This window comes from Parus major, chromosome 4, assembly GCF_001522545.3.
Source record: "Parus major isolate Abel chromosome 4, Parus_major1.1, whole genome shotgun sequence".
In the NCBI taxonomy this organism is placed as follows: Eukaryota; Metazoa; Chordata; class Aves; order Passeriformes; family Paridae; genus Parus; species Parus major.
This window is the reverse complement of record NC_031771.1, coordinates 20,006,862-20,034,251: the sequence shown is the minus strand read 5'-3', so window position 1 is coordinate 20,034,251 and position 27,390 is coordinate 20,006,862. Positions and strand designations below refer to the sequence as shown.

At 47.2% G+C, this 27,390-nt stretch overlaps 1 protein-coding gene and 1 long non-coding RNA gene across 2 annotated transcripts in view; both read left to right on the top strand.

Moving 5' to 3' along the window:
• Positions 1–22,251, top strand: part of LOC117244220 — a 36,087-nt gene extending 13,836 nt beyond the window's left edge. The window contains exons 2-3 of the long non-coding RNA XR_004496854.1: positions 4,075–4,184; positions 19,763–22,251. This is a non-coding gene — a long non-coding RNA (uncharacterized LOC117244220). The remainder of the gene's footprint in view (positions 1–4,074; positions 4,185–19,762) is intronic.
• A 1,636-nt stretch (positions 22,252–23,887) lies between these two features.
• C4H4orf54 (chromosome 4 C4orf54 homolog) overlaps positions 23,888–27,390 on the top strand; it is a 4,764-nt gene continuing 1,261 nt past the window's right edge. The window contains exons 1-2 of the mRNA XM_033513604.1: positions 23,888–24,058; positions 24,312–27,386. Of these exons, the coding sequence (XP_033369495.1) occupies positions 23,888–24,058; positions 24,312–27,386 (3,246 nt within the window). The remainder of the gene's footprint in view (positions 24,059–24,311; positions 27,387–27,390) is intronic.

Genomic DNA, 27,390 nt, shown 5'->3' with positions numbered 1-27,390 from the left:
TTGGGAGGTGCTGCTGAAATTCAAGGTTGGTTTTGTGCAGGATTAATAGCAGTCCTGAGGCTGACAGAAATAAATTGAAATTCTGGAAATGAAAAGTTCCTTGAACAAAACCACTCAGTATAAAAAATGCAGGTTCAACGTAGAGATCTCAGAATATAACAAAATGTTTATCTGCTTGAGAACATTATTTTGATTTCTGTATGGGTCGCAAGTCATGTCAGAGTGTTTCTGGCAAAGCTGCAGACAATGACTTTAAAGCAATTGAGCTGGGTGTAACAAAGCTCCAAAAAGCTGAACAGCAGTTATTCTATAGCTTATTCTGCAAGTGATAAAAATCCATTTGAATCACAGTTGCATGTTCATAATCATGTTCATCGAAGGGGAGCTGCACATCCAGCATACCTTGGAGATGTCTCACCAGCGCACAAATAGGGATCTTAATCAGCATCTCCAGATAAAAAAAAAACTGTGGAGTCAGGTGCGAGGGTGAAGGTGGGGGCAGTTTAGTTGATGCCAAGAAGTAAAATGTCACTTTGATTCTTCATCTGCTATCATGGTTGCAAGAAATAACCTAGGCAGCAGCAGCCCCCATTAGCACTTTGGAAAATGAGCTTTTGCTTGTTTGGGATTCAAGGTGAAAACTGCTTTTTGGATTTTTAAGTGGCAGGTTCTGCTCACATTTCTGGGCTGCTTCACATTGCGGGAAGGTTCAGCTGGCTGCTGGCTGCCACCAGCACATGTAGTTAAGTACTCTGTGCTTCCTTTAGGATCGAAATACGGGGAGTGTAAACTATCCTCCTTGAAAGTTAAACAGCTTGACACCAGAAAACCCCCTATTTTTTTTTCCTCTTATTTTGCTTTAACATTAGAAATGTACAGAAATACAATACATTGAAGCAGAGCTGTTTCAGGGATGTCCAAGCATAAACACACACTCACATTGGCGAGTAACAGCAGCAGCAGGGGAGGAAAGAGGAAATCTTATCCAGGAGGAGCTGGCACATAGCTGGTGCTGTGGGGTCTGTCAGATACTTCAGACTGATACAGGAGCAGATGGTTATCTACAGGAGCACACACACTGCAAGGAAATAAAGGCTGCATCAGATCTTTCATGATCAAACCCCGTGGCTTTGGGGAGCCCTCATACTGACAGGCTGATAAATAGATCTTTTTTAATTACAGATTTTTATCTTGCAAAAAAAGTAGCTTCCACAGCAAAGTCACTGTGGAAATTGCCTCTGAAGCCTACTGTAAAACTGGGGAAAATATGTCTAAAACTGAGATATTTTGCAAAGATGTCCTGTACTTGCAAAATATTATTGAGCATGCATTGCAATCAAGCCAAGGCAAAGCAAACTGGTGCTGTGGCACCTTACTCAGAGGAGTAGACTAAGAAGATATCTGTCAGAGATCTCTTCCCAAAAGCTCTCCCAGTGATTGTGCACAGGGATAAAAGGGCCTCACATAAAGCTGGGCTTGGTTTAGACTACCTTGGTGATCTACTAAAGAGCTTGGCGTTCCAAATTACCAGGGACAGAGTCCTTAGCCAGGATGTTGAGCAAATCAAGCCAGGACAGATGGGGAAATGCTGTTCACAAGAGGTAATGTCCATATGCCCTTCTGAATGCAAAGATGTGAGTAGTAATTTTAGTGTTTTCCAGCAACATCAAAGTAGAATATTTCTTTTGCAAGGGCAGAAATAGCTCAAATTAGTCAAATGATAATAATTTCATGAGCCATAGGTAAGATTTGCACTGTCAGTGCAGTCCATGCACTCCCCCATTTCCACTGCTGCAAACAGAAAGGAGCTTCCAAATCTGATCTCACCCTCCCGAACCTGATCTTACTCTCAAGAGCAGTTCATTCCAGCCTTTCCATCTGTACAAGAGGCTCTGAAGGGGTGACAAAAAGTAGTTGCTAAGTATTTAATCTGTGCAGCAGGGTGCTGCTGACAAGACCAGCTCCCTGCAGAGCAGCTGAGTCCAAAAAGAAACCCTTCTTGTGACAATTGCAGCAAGTAGGTAGGCTGCTGTGGCATCCACATTCTTTCAGAAGAAAATCCAGTATCCTGAGTGGAAAAAATAGAGCAAAGTGCCCTTCCTTCCCTAGCGAGGAGGTGTACTTGAGTATTGTTAGACTGGATGGGCTCCTGTATGCCAGCTACATGCTCGCAAATACCTGCAGCAAATCCCTTGTCTGTGTGAGGGATTTCTCCCCACCTGTATTTCATTTCAAAGGTTTCCTTTGAGAATAGAGAATTGTAATATATTTAGAGAAAAGAAAGAAATCAGCATGCAGAGCTCATATTTCAATTTCTCATTGATTTTACTGCTGAAAGTCAGCTGTTCAGATAGTTGAAAATCATTGTCTTTAATATGTGTTGGGAAGGAACTAAATATGTCACAGAGAGATGCATGTCCAGGAGTTTTTCTTGAACAACCATTTCCTTTTCCCCTGCATTTCAACCCATTTCTACCTGTTGTCTTAAAAGCACTGAGACTGGATTTTTGAGTGAGATCATGAACCTCCTTCCTCTGGGCAGAGCTGCAGGCCCTCTGAGGGAAGGTGCTTTCTCCACCTTCCCTTTGCACGGATTTCCCCATCTGTAAGGCAGGGATGACAACTCTGACCTCATCTTTTGAGTGCAGCAGGCTGGCAGGCATGAGCCAAATCATCTCCTGAGGAGGAATAGTTATGTGCTTACTTTCTGTAGTAACACAAAGTGCTATGGCTGGAGACTCAAATGAAGAATCTTATGGGCTCAAGTAAAGAGTGAGAAAGAGCTGTTAAAGGGGAGGGGAGAAAAGAATGATCAGTTCCTTCAATCTTCCCAACTTCTAATCTATGGCAACCTGCTGCTGAGGACAGCTGAGGGAGGTGCACTCAATCAACAGGTCTCTCAGCTGCCTTGGCCACTCACCCTCCTCGCCCACTCTTTGGGCTTCCCTGGCTATTGCTGGGTCTGTATTTATACTGCACTCCCCAGATACTGCAGTGGTGGCTGTGGTATAAATACTGCCAGGCAGCTGCCTGTCACTGCTGTCACTGACTGGGCCCAGGATGGCACAAATATGAGTTAGCAATGGGTTTCTGTGGTGGGAGAACTTTGGGCTGCTTTCTGACACCATGAATTCTCCCACTGCTAGATTTCCACCTTGGGACTCGGTGCCTTCATGTACACTGAGGGAAGCTGGGACAGACCTCTTTTGTTGATGACAGTGCTGTTTTGAGCTGTGCCACGATAGACATGAGCTGTAAGGCTTGCTGCTCCTATAGCAGTGAAGGAGAGTACAAATCTTCGTGGGCCTGCTAACATACTGTTGGTTTTGGGCAGAACTGGCTCCTCTCCAAGTGGTACAGAGTGCAGGTTTGAGGCACTCGTGCTTCACCCACCTCTGCTTTTGCAAACTGAGCAGGCAAACCAGTCACAGGCATCCCTGGAGAGTGGTCACAGGCTTCTGGAGCTGTGATAGTGGAAGTGGTGGTGATGGTCAGGAACTCTCTGAGCTCCTTTTTTTTTGGGGAGCATTAATCAGAAAGGTAAATGCTGTATGCACAAATGAAGGCACTTGCTATTTTGTGAGTAATCCTGAATATAACTTTAATACAGTCATATGAAATAAAGTGTAAAGGGAGCAGACAGAGAGTAGAGACAGCAATGTCAGTTCACAATTTCTGAGAGGTATGAGCATCCTGAAACTCTTCAAGGCAATACCTAATCAATTCCTAATTGCTCTGAACCCCTCCCCTTCCACTTGGGATAGAGTTGCAGCTGTCCAGATGAGCTGTAAAGGTGGCCTGTCACCTAAATTTAAAGACCAGATTTAAATTTCTGCAGCTGGGGTTAGTTAGCACATGAAGTCTGAAGCCAGAGGGGCGGGAAAAATTGAACTGACCTTCTTGGCAGGACTTTGTCTGACATTTACAGAGTTTCCCTCTTTATCTCATTACCTAGCCAGGATTTTTTGTTTGTTTTATGTGTTAACAAGGAGACAAACACAGACAGGATTTCAGGTAGATGTTGTGCTCTTTGTGTAGCTGCCATATCACAGCATCCTTGCCTCATCTCAGCAGGAGCAGAAAATAAAGGATTCCTACTGCAGACCAAACAAACGCAACGTGGTTGAAGCTGCCCTTGACTTTGCACCTAGACCTCCAGGCTGCCTTGTTTTGGGCCACAGGAGGTGAGTGGGAAGAATGAGAGGTTGAGAGGGTCACAGCCATGTCTTGGGGATTAGCCAGAGACTTCTGGTTTGCCTTTTAAATTAAGGGTGAGCAGTCCTGCTTGCACCAGGCTGTACCCCTACCTTCTCACTGAAGACAGAATTAAAAAAATGCCTTTCAGGTCAAGCCACCATTAAGTCATCCATCAGAATCAAAGACTTTGAGCATTTCTGTGACACTGGGGAAAGAATAATACCATGAGAGGAAGTAAAGGAGTGCAGAAATTATGAGGGCAGAAAACAGCCTTCCAAGCACTCTTCTTTTTCCTACCTTCTTAACTTCATAACCAACAAGTTCATGGTATTTTAAGTGCTTTTACCACTTGCACTAATGCAGCAATGAAGGAGAAAAAAATATTACCGAAAGAAAAATGCAGGCAATGTCATACATTTTATAAAACTAAGCATTAGAACAGTATTTTGTTCCTAGTTACTTTAGAGTAGATAAAATATATCGAATTCTGAACTGGGTAGGAAAATTATGTGCATTTGATATATGCTTTGAGATACCACTGGGGAAAAAAATCCTTTGAGATACCACATGGAAAAAGAGCCTTTAAATCACTGAAGCTTTCTGCACTGAGGGGTGGGCATGATGCTCTGGACAAGTGTTTCCATAGTGCCAGGAGAGGAAAGATGGATGAGAGTAGCCCCAGGCACTGAAGCAGCCTAATAACACGCCTGGGGGCTTGGGTGCTGAAAGCAGTTTGTGAACTCTTGGGAAACATGAGAGCAAAGGAAAGCTCAGATGTTTTCTTGCAGCACAGGACATGCACCATCACACTTGCAGGCAAATTGTCAGGGAGCCAGACAAGCTATCAAAAGAATAAAGACGGGGTAGATAGGAACTAGAAGTAATGAAGAAGGAAAGATGGAGGAAAGAAACAACCTGGAGTGGAGAGGTGAGAGGCACATAACAAAAGCGAAAGCCCAGAGCCTCGTTGTTGGTTGTAGTCTTAGTCCTAGCAATTACTTTTTGCAGACTATATTTAAATAGCTTTCAGTACCTGTGGGTCATGGTATAAGCAGCTGCTCCTCCTCAAAGCTGATGTCATTGAGGAGAAATAAAAAAGGGAATTTGTAAACACATGTTGGTCTCAGGGATCCTAATGCAGGTTAATAGGTTAAGAATATCTGATGGATTTGCTCCTGGGTTTAAGGAGGGACTAGTGTTACTGTTTCAAGAATGGTGGTAGGGAATATATATTTTCATTAGAATGAGAATTAAAACCTTAATCTTTGGCTTAATTAAAATGATATTGTTCTTTAACTTTAACAGTAATTTCTCTGGATCATATTCAGTCTCTGGCAGAGAAACTGGGGTTCCATTATAATCTGTAGCTCCCAAAATGACGTAGTGTAACACAGGACTCCTTGTGAAGCATGAATGTGTGTATTTTTCCAGGAAGAGGGGAACACCAGCAGGCAGGAGTGGGAGAAAGCTGTCTGAGGAAGAAGCAGGTATACCAGCCTACCTGTAGAGTGCTGACTGGGTGCTGGGCAGGTAGTAAGCTGGTGGATATTTGGAACAGGAGAATTTTCTGGTTTTATAGTTTTCCATCCAGGATGGACTGTGCTTTGGAAAACACAGGAACCATATGTTGCTTGCACTGTTGGGAAGCAGGACAGGGATGGCATTGGCTGAACACAATGCCCACCATTCTCCATATCATGCTGCAGAAGGACCTATTTGGGAGAACAGCCACTTTTAACAGAGGGAAGTGACCCTCTTGCTTTTCTCAGTGCCAAAGCACTCATGGCTTATTCCTGTTGTTTTATGGGCTGGACTGAAAGGACAAGGGATTTCAGAAATGTGAGACTCCAGAAGCAGGGTCAGGAGGCCACTGACAGCTGTGAAGTGACAGAGACAAAGGTAGAAGTCAAGAGGTGAATGGTGGCAGGAGATAAGCTGGGGAGACCCTGCTCAGCACTCCTTATCCTGAGCATCCCCCATGCTGGAGAACTTCATCCTGGGGGATGTGATGATGCACAGCAGCACCTCATCCTTGGCCTGCAAGGAGAAAGAAAGGCTTGGTGTCTGGAGGAACTGGCTCTCTCTACAGGTCTTTTCACGCCAATAGCTGCCAGGTCTGTGTGCCAGGGCTCCCCAGGGATGTGGCCCATGGGGTATTTAGAGAAGAACACAGTGCCTTTCCTCAGAGCTTGGTCTGAAAAGGCACAGGAGGAGTGGAGCAATGTCAGCCTCCAAGGCCTCTCTTCCCTGTGGGGGTATTTCTTTTTGGATGAACTGATGTACAGAAGGGTAATATTAAATGTTGGCATATAAAAATATTAGGGGAAAATTAAAGTCAGAACAGCCTGTGGAAATCATCCAGTCCAACTTCCATCTGCTGACAACTCTCTCTGCACCTATCAAGGGCACTTGTATCAGTTTTTAAAAACAGTTTTTGTCAGTGCAGTAATTGCATCATAATTCTCTCATTATGTAGCCATAAAAAGCAAGGATGATAATAAAAATTCAGAGAAAAAAGAAGACAAAATTACATTGTAGCTCTTAACTCTTAATCCCCCATCATTAACATTAGAATTAAGCCACAAGTATGAATCTGAAATGTTACCCACTGATACGTGTGGGTTTACATCTGGTTTGCATTTTGGTTAAGTATTCAAAATAAGGTATGTATTCAAAATTATTTATGTAGTCAGAAAACATACAACCTTACTGAATTAAGTAGTGCTTGTTCACACGGGGTTTGCTGACCTAATTTTCAAAAAAAGTGAAGAAGATGTAGAAAAATGTTAATTTTAGGTGACAATAGTGAAAGCATAATTTCAGATCCTTGCACCATGAATGATTTGGTTATTTTCAGAAAGAACTGAGGGTCAAACAGCCTTTTAGGACTGGAAGTGTGGGACAATGGATAACCATTGTACTGGTACTGGCAGTACTGTCAATAGCATATGATGCAAGAAGAAAAAGAAAATTTTAAGAAAGTCTTTCAGAAAGTTCTTTCTTTTGACATAATCCTCCTCATTCATATACAAGTAGATTCACACATCTTTTCCTCAGACTTATGCATCTGCTCTGTAGCACAAGCTTTATTGATGATATAGGAGTTGTTTGGCTTTTTTTTATGATTAAAAGAGTGTGGGATAATTTTATGATTAAAAATACAAAAGTGTGGGATCGAAGGATGTCGAGGAGTAGAGGGCTACAACCCTGCTCCTCATAGTTTCTCTTCCCTGCCCAACACCTCTACCCCAGGGAGTATTTTACTTCCTGAGAAAGCAGGAAATTTGAGATGCAAGTTAAAGTTTAGATAGATACCTTGCCATGTGGCAGGAAAAACATAACCTTGGATTTGGGTAGCTGGCCACTTAAAAAAGCACAGTAGTAAACTCTGTGATGGTATCAGCAGGTAGCTCTTATTTAGTGTGACATAACTGGTTGTGGTTTCTTCCTGGACGGATATCTGCTTCCAAAAATAAATGTGACACAGTTTGTGTTTTTAGCAAGATGGCACAAATACTTTTCAAATTACTCTGTTGACTAGAAAACAATTGCACTTCATCCTCTGATGAGTGCTGGCACCTGCTGCCTCCTGAAGTTTATTTGTAGCATGAATCATCAGCGGGGCCTTGAAGTGCCATCAGTCCATTTTAGGCTCTGAAGACCTGGAACTCATGAAGACCTGGCCTTTTATGGATTCCACCTGGAAGCCCATCTTCTGCTGTGCATCTGAAGCTTTGTCTTGGTCCTCGTCCTGTGTCCCTCCTCTGGGAAGGGCCTGTAACTTGCATATCCAAACGATGGAGTTCATGCTGTGGTGGCTGCAGTTTCTGTCTGCTCCAGGTCCATGTGGCTCCACCAATCCAAGTGCTGAGGACCTCAGTTTGCAGATTGTCATCTCACCACACAGAAGCCAAGAACCAAGCAATCTTTGCCACCCTGTGGCCTGTAAAGGAAATGGATGAAATGCGATCACATCCATAAACTATAAGAGCAGCAAAAAGGATATTTCTCTGCAAAGACATATAAGCCTTTCTCATTAAAAGTGTAGTCAAAGCTGGTCTGCCCTGTTACTTTCAGAGAACTTACATGTGTTATATTCTTCCTCAAACTGCTAGTGGCTTTATAGCCATTATCTCTTTAACCATTTCTGCAAGCATTTTGCCAAATTCAGGAATTATTTACAACCTAGAGATATAATGATCATAAATGTCCCTACCTCAGAGATGCAGAAACTCAATACTTTTAAATGTGCTTGGATATGAACAGTGCTGTACAGTGGGTACTAGGTGTTATTACAGTAGCATTTACTTAGCTAGGCTGCCCTGCTGAATGCTGAGGGGCATGTTAAGGAAAATGTTAATTCCTTAGAAAAGGGGGTGGAAGGCAAGCCATGATGTGGCACGGTTTCCCAGGTCATAGAGAGAAAAGCTGTATGAGCTCCATGTCTCTGTGAGCCTGGCTGAGGCTGCTGGTGCTGGCAGTAAATTCAGTTTCCAGTGAGTGAAGAGCACACATGCAAGGGAGCAGGGTGCTGAGGTGCCAAAGTTAACATCAGGTAAGCTGGCTCTGGAGTCAGCAGCGATGTAGGCACCAAACCCAAGCACTGCGCAGGGGGGATCTGCCTCAGCTGAATGGAGTGGGACACAATCCCTGCCCCTGGGGTCTGTGCTGCTGCACAGCAAGGTCACACAGTGCAGGAATGGGTTAGGATGGGGGACACACTCATCCTGCACCGCCCTGCACGGAGTGGGCACGTTCTGGGTGTCCTTGTGCACCTCCTGCCGTGCTGTTCCCGTGCCCAAAGCCGGGGCCTCTCAAATAGCTTCTGAGAGCTGCACAGGCACCCCCGCGCTCCTGCACTAAGACAGGACAGCTGCAAGTGATCTCTCTTCCCCTTTGCCACCTACTTCAGCCAGGCACTGCTGGCAAGGGTTTAGCTTTCCTTAGAACTCCCAAATGTCTTCTGCCTTGAATGAACATGACCCATGCAGAGCTTGATTAGACCGTCTACCGCCCACAGCACTTCAACATGATTGACTTAGACCCTGAGGGCTTCAAACCTGCTCTTCCTGACCCGGATTAGTGCTGCTAAAATATGGGCACAACAGATGTCTCTTCTGTCCCACAGGTGCCAGTCTGCCCCTTAGGTGCCCCTAAATGCACCTCCCTTGTTGCTGCTTAGCAGGGGACTCTGCAAGGTCCCTGCAGACACTGGTCCCATCCAGGAGAATAGTGGGAGTTAGCTTGTTTAAAATGTGGTTGCATCATGCAGTACTGCAATAATTTGCCTGTAAGCGACAAACCTCTAAACTGAACTTAAGCCATCAATTACAGCTGGGAGACAAGAAGGTGTTGGAGAAATCCACAACAACCTGAATTTTTCTGGAACTTTCCATGACTTTTTTTTCTGACTGTCAGATCAGCTTGAAAAAGTTAATATAAAGAAAGTTCCCATCCTTATCCTGTGAAAGCAGCTCAGCTTTGCCTCATTCTAGGCAAAAGTAGTCAAGCATTTTGGGCAGAGGTCACTTCTAATCCCTCAGTGGGAAACTGTGCCTTCCATCTCTTTGTACCATTTAGAGCATTTTGAGGCAACAAGGACTGTAATTTAGGCCCAGCACAGCAGAAGGGTAGTGACCACCTGATGAAGGCTACTGAAGCCTCACTGGGACCTTCTGGACAGAACCTTTTCATCTGATTCTCCTCTGTACCAGTGCACAAGCAGACCATGCAAGGGACTTGCCTTCAAGTGCAAATGGAGAATTTTATCAGGACGCCGGTAAAGTTGGTCACTTCTGGCTCAGGGCTCTGTGAATGTCTAATGAAGGTCAGAGTATTCTCCCTGATGGTTATCCATGCTGCTTGTCAGATGTAACGAGAGATGTGTGAAAGCACAGGCTCTGTTCTGCTCAACAGGCTAAACTGAGAGCAGGGAAGGTATTGTAGCAGATATTTCCTCCCATCTGGCAGCTCTGAGAGCGCACTCTGTGTGGAGAGCTCACTTTCCATATGGAAAGGTCAAATGAACTTCACACTTACTAAATTTTATTAGCCAATTTTTGACATCCTTCCTGATGGCTCTACCAGATGGTTAGCTTGAGCTCTTCATCCTTCATTAACAGTGATAATGATGATCATTTTTACGCTGAGCTCCCAGTCCCTATAAAAAAGCCTTGGCCATGTAGATGCCGGAGGGCTGCTCAGCCTGCACTACCTATGCTTTTGTGCAGACATGGTGCATGCACTTACCCTGAAGATTAAAGCACTCTGAAATAACTTACTGCTTAGACAGCTCACCCTGCAAATTTGGCAAAAGTCTTTAGCATTAGTAAGAGTGGGTAAAATAAACTCAAAGAGGAGGAGGTTTTCAAAGCGAAAACCAATAATTATGCATCTGTACTGACTTAGCTGAAACTTGCCTTGGAAGCATTCTGCAATCAGTCTGTCACCAAAACGTGCTGTATTTTAAAAGGGATACTTTGTTCTTACTGTATGATTTTAGTGAAAACCCATAGCTGCACTGCAACATTGCCATGGTGTGGCAGAATTGGTGTTGTATTCTGGTATGGAGGTTGGTTTTCAGCATCAGCTCTCATTAAAAAATTACCTGTGATTTAATATAGAACTTGACAATGACCAATGGATGCTCCAGACCAGTACATCTATCTATGCTGTTTTTAAAAAATCTGATTAATTTTCAATTTTCAGTGTTTGGGACTGACAACAAAATTAACTTCTAATCAAGAGCCAATTTAAGAATTTAAAGAGAATTTAGCATGTACATTGTCTGAGGTGTTGTGGTGATTATTGACAGCATCACAAACTTTGACTTGCCTTTTCCACACTTCCATATTTTAAACCAATATTGATGAAAATAGAAGTAGCCCCCAACAGTGGGACTAGAACAGCAATTAGCCTAACAACTGGTTAGTTTCCTCTAGAAAACATCAGCAATTCAGGGGTTTTATTGTGAATTTCTGAATTACAATTTTTTTCTAATTCTCTGACTTTGCAAGTAACCTTTGAAGTACATGGCTGTGCTGAAAAGATCTGTTGATCTTTAAACAGTGCCTCTATAAATAGCTGGTGCAGCTATTGCATCCCTGCCTCAACACTTGGGTGACAAAACCACATTAATGTGACAAAAAAAAAAAAAAGGTCTATGGACAATACCAGGTTCTTAAGGCAAAAAAAATTGTATGTCTCACTTGTTATTTTTCCTGTCTTCTACTGAGATATGCTTTGGTTCTGTCCAGCACAAAGGAGATAATGGGGATTCTTGCTATGGTACACTGCATTTAAAATTAGACTGAGGAGAGCTGCTAAAATGCTGCCTGATCAATACAAATCCAACACAGTACAGTGCCATGCTCTTTTGTTCAGAAACTTAGGTCAGGTAATGTCCAGCAGGGTGAAAACCTCCATCTGGTCCCTGGTGAAAGTGCTGGAGCAGCCAGTGCTGCAGGTTATTCAGCAGGTGGAGCGAGCATTCAGTTCTGCTTTTTGCTGGTGTAAATCTGGAGATGTGCTGTAAAACCAAGAGAACAGCTGCTCCTCCGGTCAAAATGGGAGAAAGTTCACATTCAGGGGCACCTGATCAATGGAAAGTACCCAGATATGAGCCCTGGATATAGTTTTATTTCTCTAGTTTGCAAATACAAGAAATTGGATAAGTATTTATGTTAAAAGGATGTTGTGTTTTACTTCTATAAACAATACTCATTTGTAGGGAAACACTCTGCACAAAAAGAACAGCAAGGTTATACAATTGCAGAAAACTTTGGACTCAATGACCCTCGTGGATTCCTTCCAATTCAGAATTTTCCATAAATCTTTGAATCAGAGCTTTATAAAGAATTCTAATAACTCTGCTGACTTCTCTGATTGCTAATGGAGGAGGGGGATGCTTTTCTCCTAAAACAAAGCTACAGTTTTTGGCTTCAGTTACAGGTTGTATCATCCTCTGACAAGCACAGTAGAAGAAGCTACTTCTTGAAATTTTAGTGGTTTCATTTTTGAGACATTCTTTTAATACGGGTTTATTTTTAATATGTTCTTACTAAATATTTTTGTCACTACTTCTAGTACTTAACTTTATAAACATGACACCTGAAAATAACATCTGGGCAGAATGTGATAAAGGACAAGCATGTCTTGACCTCTTGCAGCAGCATACTGTGACAGTACTGAATATTCAGCTCCCCAACCCTTTCCTGAGTAACCAAGCTTGGGAACCAAACTACTTTGCTAAAAACAAGAATGTCATGACTTTCTTCCTCACTGGTACCCAGAGAGCTCTTTGTGAAAGCCCATTGTGTCTTCAGCAGGCATTAATGCATGTTGGGGCAGAAAGGTTTTGTACGTGTGCCTCTGCCTTGTCTGGCTGGCTTTTGTGCCAGCTGCAAAACCGTGGGGTGGCAAAGCTGCCTAACAGACGAAGGCAGCTGCCAGGAGAGCTGCTGCTGATCTCCCAGCTACTTCTCCAGTAACCTTGGATGACCATCGTTTCTGGGTAAAGGGACAGAACATGAACCCGTGGGTTAGGATCTGATAAATCGTGCCTTTCCCCCAAACATTCGCGATTAGTTCTATCACGCCCGGTAAGCAGTGGCCCTAAATCGTGTAACTTGAGAGCCTGGCCACGTACAGTAGAGATCAGCTTTGGTCTGCTCGGCTCAACCTATGGGCTGTACTCTCTCCATCGCTGCACAGCTCTACTCAGGTTGCTGTCATATCCCTGTAACTGCTTTTGGCTGTATCTGATCACTGAAACAACTGTACAGCCGCAACAGGATACGTGTTAAGTAAGGCTTTATTGTCAAGTGATGCTGGATTTCTGCCCAACCACTTTAAATGTCCATCCTATTCAACATATTCACAGGAGGAGGTATGGAGGTTTCAGCTGAGAGCAGCGATTTGTCCAAAAAGATCAGCATGTGCTTCTTTTTATCAGCCAGGGACAGAAAATCATTATGCTGTGTTCTCTGCTTTCTTTATATATTCAATTCATGTGACTTACTGCACGGAAAGTTCAGTGGCTTGAACTGCTGGTGCACCAGAATAAGACCTTAATGGACTCTTCTTTTTCCAGCATGGAGAGCAACATGCCCTAGTTGAATGCATTCAAACCAGGGCTCAGGAGTTCATTCAAGCTAAATATATCCCTGCAGTGCTGTCAAGGTATCAGGCACTAAGCTCATATATAATTACTTTCTTTCCATGCAAACCCACTCATATGGTTTTATACCATTCAATAAAACAGCCCAAAGCACAAAGTAGACTTTGTTTGGTTTTCCTTTAACCACAAAGGCTCAGCCATATCACTGATCCTAGCTCGGACAGAGGTACCCCTCTGGCAGATCTTTTTACTAAGACCCCGCAGTGTGCATAATTATGTATACAATACATGCCTTTATGCACTAAAGTGATCATCTGAAGTAAAAAGCTAATTACTGTCTGGTAATGACAGATCAGCTAGGACTTTTGGTGGGTTGAACTCTCCCTTTGCCAGTTGCTCTTTAAGTTTTGGTGAAAAGTTATACTCTAGAAGCATTTTCTCCTTTCTGGACTTCGTACTGGCAGGGTCAGGACATAGAATGGAAACATGTAAAGTAAAGGGATAAAACTTAATTAAAAAAAATAAAACAGCTGAAGTCCTAGTTTTCCTGTCTTCTAAAGTAGAGAGTAGCAGGTGTGAAATAATTTTTGTGAAAAAAAAGAAATCTGTGCACTCTCTCTTTTTTTAAAATTATTTTTAATCTCTTTCCCATCACAAATAGTAAAACAAACAAAATCTCTCTGACAAGGAGCACATTCTCAGGTTCAGCCCTTGAAGGGTCTTCACTGTTGCAGAAGGGACTCTGTTGTGATGATGAAGAAAAAATGCTCACATAGATATCCGACAATGAGATACCCCAACCTAACTGCTCTGCTTTTGCAGGTGAGCAAATGGCCAGCACCCCAGCTAGCCAATTTAAAGCTATCTCAAGAATCTCTGTGCTACGTGCTGCCCTGCAGCCAGCAGCTAATACAGTTGTTACTTGTGTCACTGGGTAGCAACCCTTTGTGCCATCTAGGCTTGTACTAGTAGTAAAAGATAACAATCACAAGAGTGTGGCCAAACACAATTTCAGGCTGGTCACTTTACTAACTGAACACTTCAGACCTATCTGTTAATTTGGGTTAAGTTCAGCAAATGGTTCATAAGAGGAGAAAGAGTTGTTAAGTGTTCAAATTTTTTGTAACAGAGAGGGCTTTTTTGCTTTCTTTTCCCAAACTTAATGCACAGAGAGGTTTGGAAACCATTCAGACACAGGAAGGGGAAGGCTTTCCCTCTTATTTCCCTCAGCCTTGGGAGTTATCCAAAGCAGAATATGATCCATGCTCAGTTCTGTGATCCCCCAGCCATGGTGTGCTGGTGCAGGTGGAGGGATAAGAAGACACCTGGCAAGTGCAAGAGACTCTGAGCAGAAGAGGCTTCTTTGGAGTAGGACCATTACCCCACAGGGATTGGTTTTCTCTGGGGCTGAGGGAAGACGAGTGACCTGCAGCATCCAGCTGGGCTCTACAGGGAGCCCATCGCCCCAGGGGGTTTGCACACCAGCCCTCATTGCTGAGCAGCTACAGACTTTAGCCACAAAGGGGGGAAATACTCCAGTATTTTGGCAAGAACAAACTCCACAGCAGCCAGTATTTGCCCAAAATTCACCCTGCCTCATTACCAGGATGATCAACTTATTAATGGAGAACCTCCACAACGGAGACACTTGAGGACGAGGTTGGTGCATGCTGCAGGGAGGAGGATTCCCAGCAGGGTGTCGGGGGAGATGTGGTCAGTGTCTGCCCAGCCTGGGGACGTAAGCCACAGGGATTTCAGAGAGCTCATCGCTTCCTGGGAAGCACTCAACACCTCACAGGATCAGGCCTGTGCAGAGCACCCTACTAAACCCTACACCCCTGGGTGCCGAGACACCGTCCGTGTTCTCAAAATGCTGTGGTAAAGGAAAGTAGCAGGCCTGGAGAGAGAGCCTCAGCCTGCTTGCAGAAAAGAGAATACACCATTTTTGTGTTTAAAGTAGCCCTATTTTTCCAATTTTAAAAAATATTCCCGTTTTTCCCTGTTGATTAAAGGAATTGTGGGATACACAGAAGTGAATATGCAAATATGTAGCATAACTATAGATAGATATTACATGTTTTGTATAACTACAGGTAATATGCTATGGCATAACTACAGCTATGTTTAGATTGAGAGATATTGTATGTTTTGAGGGCAAACTTGAAACTGCAGTTTAATGAAAATTGCATTAAGCGTCAGCACGACAAGAACTGCTCAGTTGATGAAGGATGTGTTCAGGTGCTTGCAGCCTTCTAGAGGGTGAATTAACTCATTACACAAGGTAAGAAAAAAATAAGCCAACAAATCCAGACTCAGTGTTGATACTGCTTTTTTTGAGAAACAGTATTAAGATGAGAGAGATTTTTATATTGCAAATGAAAAAGAGCAATTTATTTTGCTATTGTTAGATACACAAAGGCTTACTCTTAGGGTGTGCATGCACCTCTGTTAAATGAATATATTTGACTAGAAGCTCTTCTGAATAGGTTGTTCCTCCTGTTCTATGCAGAAATGCAGTTTCTCTAGGTTAAAACTGTAAAATTTCCTGTAGAAACTCTTCCTATTTCTGCTTCTGAGGCTAGCTATTAAGAGATGGTATTTCATGTATTTTTTGCAAAATATAGGCATTAAAATCTGTATAACTTTCAACAACGTATTCTGCAGAAAAATATGTAAAACCTTTGGAGGGTAAAATTACACCTCATATAAATAACCTTTTCTTACCTCAGCTGAATGTGGGGAGCTACTTAACACATTTTTCATCTCTGTGAGATCTGGAAGGATCAAGGACAAAATAAAAATAAATAAATAAATAAAAGTAGTCCAATTTAAATAAATCCCTTGCTCTAGTGTTACTCGGCTTCTGCCAAGCTATCATTTTCCAGCCTCATAAAACTGTCATGTCATTAGCGTTTTGGGATGGTCTCCTTATAAACCTGACCTTTACAATGGATTTTACACGTGGATTTAAAAACCTGATTCTTACTTTGCTCTGCAGTTGCCTCACGTACTGACTAAAAGGTTTTGTCAGATGGAAACTGGCTGGATTTATAACTCCTCATTACGTAGCCAGCTTCTCACCTGCAACTCTTTAATTTGTAAGCCGAGCGAGCCAAGTGGAGAACTGCACACAAAAGCATGGATGTGACCTTAATTCCGGGCAGGCACAGGGCGTGCGGATCATAATGGTGTTTATCGAGCTCCCCTATATATAGCCCCATCCATCCCCAGGGAGCTTCTCTCCGGGGGCTGCTTGATCCCCCTTGTCAGTGCCAGGTGGTGGGAGGCACTTTAGCTGGCTTTTACTGTAAGCCCAGTGAGAAATGCCTCGGGACGGTCGCTGCACGCACCCGGCTCGCTGACCAAACATAGGCCCCGTGGCAGGAGTGCTGCATATCCAGCGGGGATCGCCTTCCACGGGGCCCTCCTGGCGTTATTTATTGAACACTGGGAGCAAATTAATCCCAATCCAAGGCTGGCTGCTCTCCAAAGCATGGCAATTTCATGTTACGGTCTCGGAGCGGGTGTGCAATTGACTGCTCCAGCTCACGTTCCTCTGTAGGAGCGCTTCTTTGTCAACAAATTGTTGTCAGAGTTCAAAACCCCTCTGCAAAGCAGTTGATTGCATAAAGCAATGGTATTATCCCATGTAAAATCCAGACTGACCACTTGCATTTTTAATTCTAAAGTAAATGGAGGGAAAAACCAAAATAGTACCGCTTTATGTTTCCATGTGATGGCCCCATACCAGTTAAAAATGGATTATTTTTTTTAAAATATAAAAATATTAAAACTAGATTTAACAAAATCTAGTAATAAAAAGAAGAAATTAACAAACCGTGAGAAAATTAAGAAAAACACCTGGAGTATAAAAAAGATATCTTTCAAAATATAACACAAAACATCATAAAAATATAATCCATTTACATTCACATTCTTCAAGAGATAATTCCTTGTTTTCTCACGTCCAAATACCCTGAACTATGCAGGCAGGTTTTGAGCCTGAACTTTTCAGCTGAAATCTACCTCTGTAATCAGTTTTGTGTAGTTTTAATGAACAGTGATAAATCATCTCTCTTTCCCCCCCACCAGCTTGGCTGATAACAACTCAAGGAAAGGTCACGGTTTCGGGTTTTTTGGCAATCATCTCCACGGTTCCAATAATTAGATACATTTGCAATTCTCAGGTTACCCAATAATACTGTACAAAGAATAGGGTCACTGAGGAAAGTTCATTTCCAAAGCAGACCCATGGCTGAAGATTTGAACAGACCCAGCCACCTGGGAGAGTTGTTCCTGTGGAAGAGGGACTCTGAGAGATCTGGGGGAAGGAGCAAAGTTGAAATCAGTCAGCGTAACTTCAGTTCCTGGAGCAATGTGGGCTTAAACTTGCACTCCTGTAGGCAAAGAGAGAGAAACATAAAGAACAGATAAATAACAATGTGAGTTTGATGGGATTTGTTCTTGGTGAGTTCTTCTAAAATGGGCAATGGGTTTTGCGGAGAGAACAGAAATGGTGTTCGCCTTTCACAGGGCACGATTCTCTTCTATTACCCAGGTAGGGAAGCACTCTGCTGGTGGTTTTATGAGGTGAGAAAAGACTGTTTGGACTGTCAGTTGAAGGTCAATTACAAATACTGAATCCTTTGTGTTAGCAGTGAATTTACGGGGGTCAACACCATTGTGTTTGTTCAGTACTTTCATTAGTACCTGGTGGAAGAATGGAAAACATGCTCAGGATAGAGCCCAGCTGAAGGACACGATCATGCCAACATGAAAACAGTTGATGATACTCAGGAATGGATGAGCAGGACACAAAATTATTCCTTCCCTCTTCTCACTGTGAGTGAGGCTCCACCCTGGTACCTCGTAGGCACCACTTCTCACTGCACCTATAGATGGGCTAAGGAACACCCAAAGAGCTGTGATGGGAGATGTAGCTGGTGTGTCCCACGGGTAAAGTTATAGTCAGCCTAGGCCTAGTGAAAGCTGGAGATTGAAGGAAGCACACTGGTCACCCTTTGTTATGAAAAAAAACCTGTGGCATGGGGTAGGAATCATCTTCTTCCTTCATCTGTGGCAGAAATAATGGATTTCCAGCAAGGAGAAGCTGGATAGACCTGAGGACCATCTTTCTGATGGTATATGGACAATCAGGTACCAGGGAGATGACCTGTGGAAGCCTTTGCAAGCAGAAGTTTGTCAGTGCAGGCTGGACAGGCACCTGTCAGGACGTTTGTGAAAGCAATGAAGTGTTTATAATTAGTCTTATTCAACAGATTCCCGCAGTTTGTGTGTGCTATTGCTGTCTACATGTAATAGCCACCAGAATATTCTCTTGTATCACATTGTAGACACAGTCTAATCTGACATGCACAAAATTCAGCAAGTATTTGATTTATTTTGTCTGAGCAGCAGACACCCCATATAAATACAGGAACACATATTTAGACTGTGTTTGCAGCACAACTGAAAAGTACAGCCGAAATCTAAACTCGTTCTGGGATTATGTTTCTGCCTGTTTGTTTTGGCACGAGATTTTGGGGTCTGGAAGAGAAGGATGGGTAGCAAGGGGGAGGACCTGTTTTAAAAACATGTATATCTTCTGCAGCCCTTGTAAGGCATCCAGCAGGAGCTGCCTATAGCAAGGGCCAGAGGGAGCCGTGGGGAAGGCGGGGATGTTGTTCCACCAGCACTTCAGCCACTGCTGCTCACAGGGGCTCAGTTACACAGGAACACTGCAGAGCGTAAGGCAGTGGCCAGAACTTGATCCTATCTCATCCTGGGAGGAAAAGTGGCCTCCCATTCCGAAAGCCACGCTAAGGCCTTTGAATCCTGCTAGCTCAAGCATTCAGGTTAGGGTCTTGGAATCCAACCAGCTCTGGAGTTTCTTCTGAAAGTTCTGACTCTCAGGGAGGGGGAGAGGTCTGCCAAGAAGGCATACACATTTGGTTTACATTTGGAGGTTAAGTGTTAGGAGCCCCTCAATCTCTTCAACAGGCTCGGGATGGAAAAGGAAAGATGTCCTTGACTAGAGACATCCAGGTGTTGGTTTTCACTCAGTTTTTGCTTAGTACTTTTTCAGTCAGTCCCCTGCTAAATGCTGTAAGAAACACTATTTTTGTGCAAGCCAGAAAAATCTGATTTTATTTTTGCTTGGTTTTGCTAGAAAGCTTCCATACCAACACACATGTGGGTATAGTATTTCATTTCAGTGTATCTGGTAGCACTTGGAGATTTATAATGTGTACTGGGGTTCACCATTTATTAAGAAACCACAAATCCACCTCTTCTTTCCCAAAATGGCATTTTCTCCCTCCTTCTTGGGTACTAGTCCTGAGAGAAAATCAGGGTACTGTTTTCAGTTTTCCCTTCTCCTTAACACACACATGCACAAACACACACATCTAAACTCCAGTAATGTATTTTTTTGCTTTGATTTCAAAGGTGAAGTTTACCACAGAGCTCACTTTGTCAATGTGGAATGTTACCAGAAAATTACTGAGAGAAAAATTTAATCCACCAGTATTCAAATACTACTCAAGAGAATAATCATCCAAAAATTAAAGCTTCTCCCCAAGACTCTATTATTCTCCATGCCTCTCTGGACCTATAGCAAGCGTCTCTTGCTGTGTGCACAGAATCCAACAGAATCCTTGTGCTGTTTCCTTATCTTTTGTGAAAGACATCACTTTCCATGCAAGAAGCATAACCTCTCCTGCAGACCACCTTAGTTACTGGAACAATGTTTGTCTTCTCTATGAAAATAATATTTTGATTTTTCTTCTGTATGAGTCTGATTTTTATGACTCCTTTGTGATGACTTCACAATGTAAGAACTAAAATATGTAAAGGGGTATTAACATTTCCTAAGGTTAAATTAACAGATTAATATTTTACCTTTCCCTAGCCAGAGAAAGCTCAACTAAATAGTCCCCCACCAGTTGTTCACTTCCCTGTCTGTCTCTGTTGAAGGGAAAAAAACCCTGTGCCTTCTTCTGTATGGTCTCCTACTGTGTAGTTACAGCCTCCCCAACCTCATTCTGCATCTCTTGATTCCGCTTTTAAGTGCCTCTTCTCAAATCCCTTTTAAATCCCACCTCCCTGCTACTTCCATGAGTAATGTATAAGCTGCATAGCTAATTCAGCCTGTCTGCATTTTCTCCATCACCTTTACCTGTCTGACCTAACCTCTATGAGCAAAGGACGGAATGTGTTTAAAGAGTGTGTGTTGTTATCTTTACCAGAAAGAGTTTAAGAATACCTACTGTGTTACAAAAGGCATTAAACATACAGGTTTCCTGTGATTGTGAGGACAGCTCCAGTAACACTTCATGACAGATTTGGATGCAGAAATCTTAGACTTTAGTACCTTTAGGGAGTGAGAGAGATTTAAAGGTGGAAACCACTGATGCTAATGCATGCCTCAGCTGAGTATTGCTAGGACCATAAGGATGACATGTTAGTTACTTACATCCCACATTATTAACCAAATCACATTGATCTGATTATTAATCAGTGGAGATGTCATGCTAGCACAGAGCAAGAAATTGCTGTTTGCAAGAAGATGTGATGGAGCTGCAGTTTTCCTGTGTACTTTTGACTGTGAACAAACAGGTCTATCACTTTGCTTGCTATAAAGTTTTTCTGGCAACTGTAATAGATACAGAAAAAAACTTAAACCCAAAATGATCTACACTTTTGCAAAGCTGTTGAAGCACTCTGATCCCTTGTGAGGCAGTGCCACAGGGGAGCAGTCCTGGGAAGTCAGCCCTGGGTCCAAGCTGTGCACCCAAGCTTTGATGCAATGCATGGAGGCTATTAAACATCTCCAAAACAGGCTTTACAAAAGCTGACAATCATGGTAGCTAAGAGGGAAGGCTGGGGAGAATGCATTAAGCTTAAACCCCATGGAATTTTATGCTTTGCTCAGGGCCAGACTTGCAGCAAAGCATCTCGGAGGAGCTGGCGCCGCATCAGTGCAGAAATTTCTGATACAAAAAAAAAGAGGAGGAAATCCTTCTAATTTCCCCCTGCTCTTCTAACACCATCCAGTGATTAGAGCACTTAAGCTGGGTGTCAGAGACTCACTTTTTACAACTGGCATTAGGATTTGTGTGGCTCTGTACCGTATAGTGATGTCTTAGTGCCACGGGAAATACCCTGATCTGACAGCCTAAGGCATGCAGGCCTCCAGGGCTAGCCGTGACTGACAGGGAGAAGAACAGCTGTGGATTTTATGTATGTATTTTTGTCACCAGGGGCATAAATTCCCTGTGCTGGAGACATAAGTATGTTATAGACATACATGTATGAGTGCTCCGTTGTGGTTTCTGCCTCAGTTGGGAGAGTCATTGCCTGGGTTCGTAAGATTGAGTAGATTAGGTTCAAGACAACACCAGAGGAAAAGGGCAGAAAGAAAACATCTCAGGGCCATAGCTAGAAACTAGACTGTGAAAATAGATAAATAAAGAGTCAAGTTTCGATGCTCATTTTGGTGGGGATCTTGTCTGGAGATCTTGGCAGGAACACACGAACAACTGTTACTCCAAAAAACAGCACCAGTTTTTCTTGTGCAGGTTTGGGGAGCAAAGATCTGATTCATTGTGTGCTCTTAATGCAGGAAAACCGAGCAGTAAAGGGCAGAGTAAGGTGTGAGAGACTGACACCCGAGACCCTGGTTTGGGAGATCAGAATGTGGGGGCACTGAGAACTTGGCTTGGAGACCTTGCTTGAGAGGAGGCATCTGGTGGAAGGCAGAGGCAGAGCAGAAGGCCAGGCTGCTACAGCTGCCAGCAGTCACCCAAGTACAATGAATGATCAGGGTTTAAAATGCTTTCCTCGGCATCCCAGGCATTTGGAAAGGACTGTATTTGAGGATCTACTCTTAGCCCATCATCAATTAAAACTAAGATGTCTCTTACAAATATGCTAAAATACTGTCTTTCTCTAGTTATGTCATGATTTTATTGTGGCTGCTTGAGACAGAGGGGCAAGCCTGCAATGTGTGGATGGGACACGAAACCAAGTGAAGTTTTTAGGGATGAGGATGCCATTTACCACAGCTCTATGGAGAACTGTAGTCGCTGTGTGTACCAGGGGAGTTGAAGCTACATAAACCTGGGCTAAGATTAAGGCTGAGAAAGCCCAGTACTCATAAAAGCTGGGGCCCAACTTCTTGTTAACAGCACACCGGAGGCAGGACAGACTCAGTAAGGATGGAAATCAGTTATCCCTGCTGCCTGGGGAGCACTGGTCACTGCACATGACCTGACTTGCTCCAAACCCTCAGGTTTGGAGGATGTGTCTTTCTGTTAAAATATCACTTGGTGCTTCAGTAATATTCTCCATCCTGTCAATCTACAGCCTAAGAAATGACCCTGTATCTATGTAGAGTATTAAAAACTGGAGCCACCTCTCTTGTTTTCCTCCAGGCAGCAGAGACCCTTATCTGAAACAGGCTATGAGCCTGCCCTTGCTGCAGGGAGCCTCACAAGGCTCTGCTTGGGTTCAGTAAAGAAGGCAGATCATTTTTCCAGGAGGCAGCAGGAACAGTGCAAGCCCATGGGGAGGATGGCAGCAGAGCAGCCTGGCTACAGGGTGGGATGAGGAGCTGGGAGCACTGGGAAACCCTTGTTTTGACATAGACAGTGCTGGGAAGACTTCTGGGATGGCATCAGCTTTGCATCTTGGCTCCTCTAGTCCTGTGGCATCCCTGGCAGAGCTGCACACCATGCCAGTGCACGCAGCTGTAAGGTCCTGGGTTGTGGAAATCACTTTAGCTCTCCCCCACCTCAGTTCAGTGTTACCAGCCCAATGCCAGCTCTCTCACCTAAGCGTTCAGGTACAGTAAATTTGGGATGTTGTTTTATAAGCTGTGAATTTAGGATGTTATCTGCATCTGCACTGCTCACTTTCCTTTGTTTCTCCTCAGTGTTTAACCGCTTGCCTTTTCAAAATTTCCATGGTGCTGGACTGATTTTTGGTTTGTCATCTTGGGGACTGCTCAGTAAAGCTCTCAGCCACCAAAGGTCAGGCATGCCACAGAAATGCCTATTAATAGGTCTTAAGTGCTGGTTGTGTCTAAACCGGCATTTCTTGGAAAGAGAAAGATTTCTTGGACACGGGTGGCTCTCTAGACTACTGTAAAGGTGCAGGGCCAGGCTGCCATCCTTAGGGTGTTCCTATGCAACCACACCTCCTGCAGATAGGGACGCAGTGTGCAGGGGGATAGTTTAGGGAAGAAAATAGCTATTTAGCCACTGATGCTTGTAGAACGAGGGTGCTCTTGCTGTTGACACGCTGCGCGCTCAGCCGGTGCCCTGGGAGTTGTCTCCTGCAGCCGGTGTCGTCGGCTCCCCGGGGAGCGGGGCAGTGGCAGCATCTTTGTAGGCAGCTCTCGGGCAGCTCTCCCCTTCCGAGGGTTGTCCGGGCTCCTTTATTACGGCAAACACGGGAATAAAGTTTAAAATAGGATTTCGTTCAGCCGGCCTAAGTGACGCCGGCTCTATGTATAGTCCGCCCAAGCGGAGACCATCTCAGAAAACCCGTGGGACCTGGGCCCGTGCCGGGATGCGCAGGGCCAGCTCCCCCGCGGCCGCCGGACCGCCTGCCCTGTGCCGCGGAGGCTGCGGGGGGAGCCGAGCCCGGCCCGACCCCTCCGCCCCCCGGCGGCGATGCCCGCCCGGGCCGGGAGCCGGCGCGCCGGGCGGAGGAGGGGACGAGAGAGGAGGGGAGGGGAGGGCAAGGAGGAGAAGGGAGGGCAGGGCGTGGGCGGCCGCTGCCCCCCCCGTCCCGGCCTGCACGTGCCTGCCCGCCCCCGCGGGCCACTGCCGCGCCCCGACGGCCCCGGCATGGACGCGCCCGGCCAGCGGCCCGCCAGCCCCCGAGCCGGCCCGGAGGGCGCGGCGGCTGAGCGGGACCCGAGCACAAGCCCGAGCCCGAACCCCCGAGCACAAGCCCGAGCCCGAACCCCGGCCCGGGGGCGCCCGTCCAGGAGGAGGAGGAGGCGGCGTACGTGGAGATCCGCAGCTCGCCGCAAGAGCCGGAGGAGAGCCGCCAGAAGCCCGAACTGGCCCCAGCGGGCGGAGCGGAGGGAGAGGCCGGTCCCGCACCGGACAGCGGAGCCGGTGGGACCGGGGATGGCGACTCGGCGAGCGGCGGACCCCCGGGGGGAGGAAGCGGGAAGGAGGAAGCATCCTTGGACCACGGGCGGGATCGCCCTCCTTCCCCGGCAGCGGCGGAATGCGGCGCTGACAACGGCGGCCCCGGCTCCGTGGAAGCGGCGGGGAGCGGCGGGACGCCGGAGGCGGGGGGCTGCCCGGAGTCTTCCTCCTCCTCCTGCCCTTCGCCCGTGACCAAGGTGGACGGTTTTCCCGCAATGGGCGACCCGGTGTCGACGGAGGGCAAAACCTCCTCGTCCTCCTTCGGCTACGAAAGCGAAGTGGAGGATGAGGTCGCGGGGCGCAAGGCGACTCCCCCCGGCGCCCCCCCGGGCACCCCTCCCGGCGGCGGCCGCGACGAGGCGCACTATATCAGCACGCAGGAGATCCAGCTCAGCGAGGTGGACCACGACATGGACTTCGACGCGGGGCTGGCCGCCCGCTGGGACTTCGAGGATAACAACGTGATCTACTCCTTCGTTGACTACGCCTCCTTCGGGAGCGACGAGACCCCGGGGGACACGCTGACGGAGGAGGAGGAGAATAGCTGCTACCTTAGCACGACCACCAGTGACCCTAACAACCAGACGGACAGCATCGACAACACCAGCAGCACCGAGATCGTCAGCCTTACCTCCGAACACGACACCCCCGGCGGGGACAAGCGCGCCAGCTCGGGGGAAAGCCGGTCCAAGCAGCCCGGCCGCCCCGGCGGGAGCCCGGGCGCCCAGCTTCTCCTATCAATCAAAGCCGCTTCCCGGGCTATAAATGAGTCTAGCAACGTGCACGGAAAGCAAAACACTGTTTACGCTGCCAAGCATGAAAGCGACATGAGTCTCCGTGTCGCCGCGGCTCCCGACCGCAGTGCGAGTTTAAAACAGGATGCGGTCCGCGACCACGCGAAAAAGTTCATCGCGGTGCCCGCGCGGCTGCAGACGCGGTGCGGGGCCGCCAGGGCAGGGGAGCACTCGAGCGGCGCCTCCAGCGCCGTCAGCGAGCTGGACGATGCCGACAAAGAGGTGCGAAACCTTACGGCCAGGGCTTTCCGCAGCCTGGCGTACCCCTATTTCGACACCCTGCGCCCCGGCTCCCGGGCCTCCACCGCCTCCCTGTCCGACAATGCCCTGGGCATCAACCGCTGGTCCACCTACCTGGACCTCAAGTGCGGCAGTCTGGGGCCGAGAGCCGAGCCCAGCCTGCTGCGCTCCGGCCGCTCGCAGACCAAAGCCCTCGAGTTCGTGGTCAGCAAGCTCGACGGGGAGATCGCCCACGTGGAAACGCCGCGGCGGCTGCGGGCGGGCTCCCGGGTGGTGACCCTGCTGGACCTCGGCGATGCCGCCGAGGCCGGGGAGCCGCCGGCGGCGGAGGGCGGCGGGAAGGGGCCCAGCAAGAAGTCCAGGTTCGCCTCCAGCCTCCTCAAAAACGTCATCTCCAAGAAGATGCAGCTGGAGCACGAGTTCAAAATGGAGCGGGGCGAGATCACCGACACCTCCTACAGCGGGCCGGGCGCGGGCCGGGAGCCGGAACCCACCGGCAGCAGCGGCGGCCGGGAGCGGCAGCGGGAGGGTGGCGTGCAGCGGCAGAACTCCCGACACTCGGAGGGCGGCTCGGACTGCACCGCGGCGCCGGCAGAGGATGCGGGCGAGGGCGGCGGGGGCCGGTCTCCGGCCTCCAAGGCGTCGACGCCCCGCGAGGGGAACCGCAGCCTGGACCGGGCGCTGTCAGAGGAGCTGTGCGAGGTGAAGCGCAGCGCCTCGGAGGCCATCAAGGCCACCTTCCTCCGCAGCCAGAACAGCGCCTTCAGGTCCTGGAAGGAGCGGGAGGCGGAAAGGAAGGAGGAGAGGGCGCCCGTCGGTAAGCTGAAACTCTCTCCCAAGCACGACTGGCGAGCCGACCTGGGTGAGATCTCCGCCGGCAAGTCCACCAAGATGTCCCGCCTGTTCGTCCCCGCCATTCAGCACACCCCTCGGGAGAAGGAACCCGGCAAGAGGGCGACCAAGTGCTCCGCCGCGGCCGCCGCCGCCTCCTCGCCCCCCGCCGCCAAGCCCAAAGCCCCCGAGATCAAGATCAGCCTGGGCAGCCTGCAGCAGCCCCGGGACGCCGCTTTCAGCATCGCCCAGCTGCTGACGCCGCAGATCGCAGGCCGACCGCAGGAGGAGGGCAGGGGACAGCCACTCAAGCCTCTCAAGGCCGCCGACGGCCCCGACAAGGTGCCCCAGTTTCTGGTGCGCGACGTGAGGGACAGCAAGTACAAAGCCCAGGGGATCCTCCACCAGGTGCGGGACGTGCGGAAGCTCATCAAAAGCTCCTACAGCGCTGATTCGGGGGATAACAGCAGCGACAAGGGCAGCGGCGCCTCCGAGCAAGGCGGCCCGGAGCAGAAGCCTCGGCAGCAGCTGGTCATCGCCGGTGTCCCCCGGTCGCTCTCCCCCGTGGTCATCACCTGCCAGGCGGTCGGCCACACCGGCACCAAGCCCACCGAGGCGGGGGCCAAGGCGGGGGGCAAGGCGCCCGCCTGCCCCGCGGAGGGCACCGTCCTGGTGCACCGCACCTCGGGCAGGCTGCCAGTGGCCACCATCGCCCCCAACAAGAGCGATGCTCGCCAGCCGGCTGTGCTCAAGATCGTCTCGAAATCCTCCGCGCCCTGGCGGCACCAGCCCCCGCCGCCTCCCGCCGAGAGGGGCCGGGGACCGGAGGAGGACCCGCGGGAGGAGAGCAAGTCAGCGCCGGTGCAGAACGCGCTGGAGAAGCTGACAGCGGCGGTGCGGAGCATGGAGGAGCTTTACAGCTTCAACAATCGCGAGTGGAAGCGCAAGAGCGACCCTCTGCCCATCACCGACAGCCACGTCCTCTCTCTTATCGCCAGCCAGGAGCGGGGCGCCGGGTCCCGACCCTCCGCCGCTGCCGCTGCCG